This window comes from Eimeria tenella, genomic scaffold (genome assembly GCF_000499545.2).
Source record: "Eimeria tenella Houghton genomic scaffold, Eth_scaff4356, whole genome shotgun sequence".
Taxonomy (NCBI): domain Eukaryota; phylum Apicomplexa; class Conoidasida; order Eucoccidiorida; family Eimeriidae; genus Eimeria; species Eimeria tenella.
The window spans coordinates 1-1,643 of record NW_013545279.1 but is presented as its reverse complement, the minus strand read 5'-3'; the positions used below and the strand labels follow the sequence as shown (position 1 = coordinate 1,643).

The 1,643-nt window shown below is 63.7% G+C and overlaps 1 protein-coding gene across 1 annotated transcript; it reads right to left on the bottom strand.

Moving 5' to 3' along the window:
* Positions 1–181: 181 nt before the first annotated feature.
* On the bottom strand, positions 182–1,587 carry ETH_00039560 (uncharacterized protein; the record flags this gene model as incomplete). The annotated part of the gene is made up of 3 exons (XM_013380043.1): positions 182–642; positions 1,154–1,262; positions 1,427–1,587. Coding segments are annotated over 3 exons (731 nt in total), but the record flags the coding sequence as incomplete, so codon positions are not given.
* Positions 1,588–1,643: the final 56 nt, after the last annotated feature.

The window sequence follows — 1,643 nt, the reverse complement described above, 5'->3', positions numbered from 1 at the left end:
AAAAACCCCCCCCCCCAGCTGCAGCAGCAGCAGCAGCAGCAGCAGCGGCAGCAGCGGCAGCAGCGGAGCGCTGCAGAGGCAGGCCGCGTCATCTCTGGCCCCAAGCCACTTGCTGCGGGGACGTAAGACCCCAGTGGACCACTGGTCACCTCGCAGCAGCAGCAATGGGCCACTGGGGCCCTTAGCGCAGCAGCAGAGGCCGAAGCCGCACCTGCAAAACGAGGGCCCCCAGCAGCGCCAGCTGCTGCAGCGGGAGGGCCCTGAGCTCAGAAATGTCTGCTGGCCTTGCAGCAAAAGCAGAGACAAGAAACACTTTGGAGCTGTCCCAGCTGGCTGCAGCAGCAGCAGACCGCGCCTCAGCAGCAGCAGCAGCAGCAGCAGCAGCAGCAGCAGCAGCAGTCCCGGGGCCCCCGGGGGCCTCCCTCAGGGGCCCCGGAAGACTCCCGTCTTTAGCCCCCCACCCCAGCGCCGAGGCTCCCTGGAGCAACCCCTCGGGGGGCCCCCTGGGGGGCCCCCCAGGGGGCCCTTCGGGAGGGGCCCCCGGGGGCCTTCTGGGGGGCCCCCCGGGGGGTCCCCCGGGGGGCCCTCCTCGCTCCCAGGGGGCCCCCCGTCTCTCCAGAAACACCAGGGGGGCCTCCGAGACTGCGCAGCAGCAGCAGCAGCAGCAGCAAACCCGCAGCAAAAGGGCAGCAGCAGCTGAGGGGCCCCTGCTGCTGCGCATGCACTTCGAGTGTACAGACACCTCAGGGTGCAGCAAAAAGTCCCGAAAAGGAAAAAGACAGAAAAAAGAAATAAATAATATTAGAAGAAAAGAAAACAGAACAGCAACAAAGAAAGAGACTAAAGAAAAAGAAATAAAAGCAACAAAACTATTTGCAACAAAGAGGAAAGAGAGGGCCCCTGGGAACAAGCAAGAAGCAGCAGCGCGGGGGAGAGCCACAACAAGGGTTTAGGGTTTAGGATTTAGGGTTTAGGGTTTAGCAAACCCTTCGCCCTAAACCTCAAACCCTAAACCCCAAACACTAAACCCCAGACCCTAAACCCCAAACCTTAAACCCCAAATCCAAAACTCCAAACCCTAAACCCTAAACCCTAAATCCTAAACCCTAAACCCTAAACCCTAGAAAGACCAGACCGCCCAAAGTGGGCTCACGTTTTGCTGCTGTTATTAAAGTGCCCACTGCAGCAACACAGCCCAGAGTGACGCTGAGGGCCCCCCCCACGGCCAGCAGCCACAGCAGCACGCCAGAGGAGGATTTTCCCTGCAGCACACAGCAGCAGCAGCAGCAGCAGCAGCAGCTCCTGCTGCCTTCTGGAGGGCCCCACGCGGTGCTGCTGCTTTCCCCGGATGGGGGACCCGGGACCCCACAGGCTAGCTGCGCATGCAGAGGTTCTGAGGAGGGCTTTTTGCTGCTGCTGCGCTTACCCCTGGGGCCCCTTGGGGGCCCTGGGGGCCCCCTCCTGGGGGGTCCTGGGGGCCCCCCCAGGGGCCCCCTTCATGAGGGGGCCCCCGGAGGCCCGAGACTTTCCGGCAAAGGGGGGGCCCCCCAGACCCCAGCACCAACTCTTCTTGCTGCTTTGCTGCTGCTGCGGGCCCCTCCCCCTCACCCCCGGGGCCCCCGGGGCCCCGGGGGCCCCCAGGG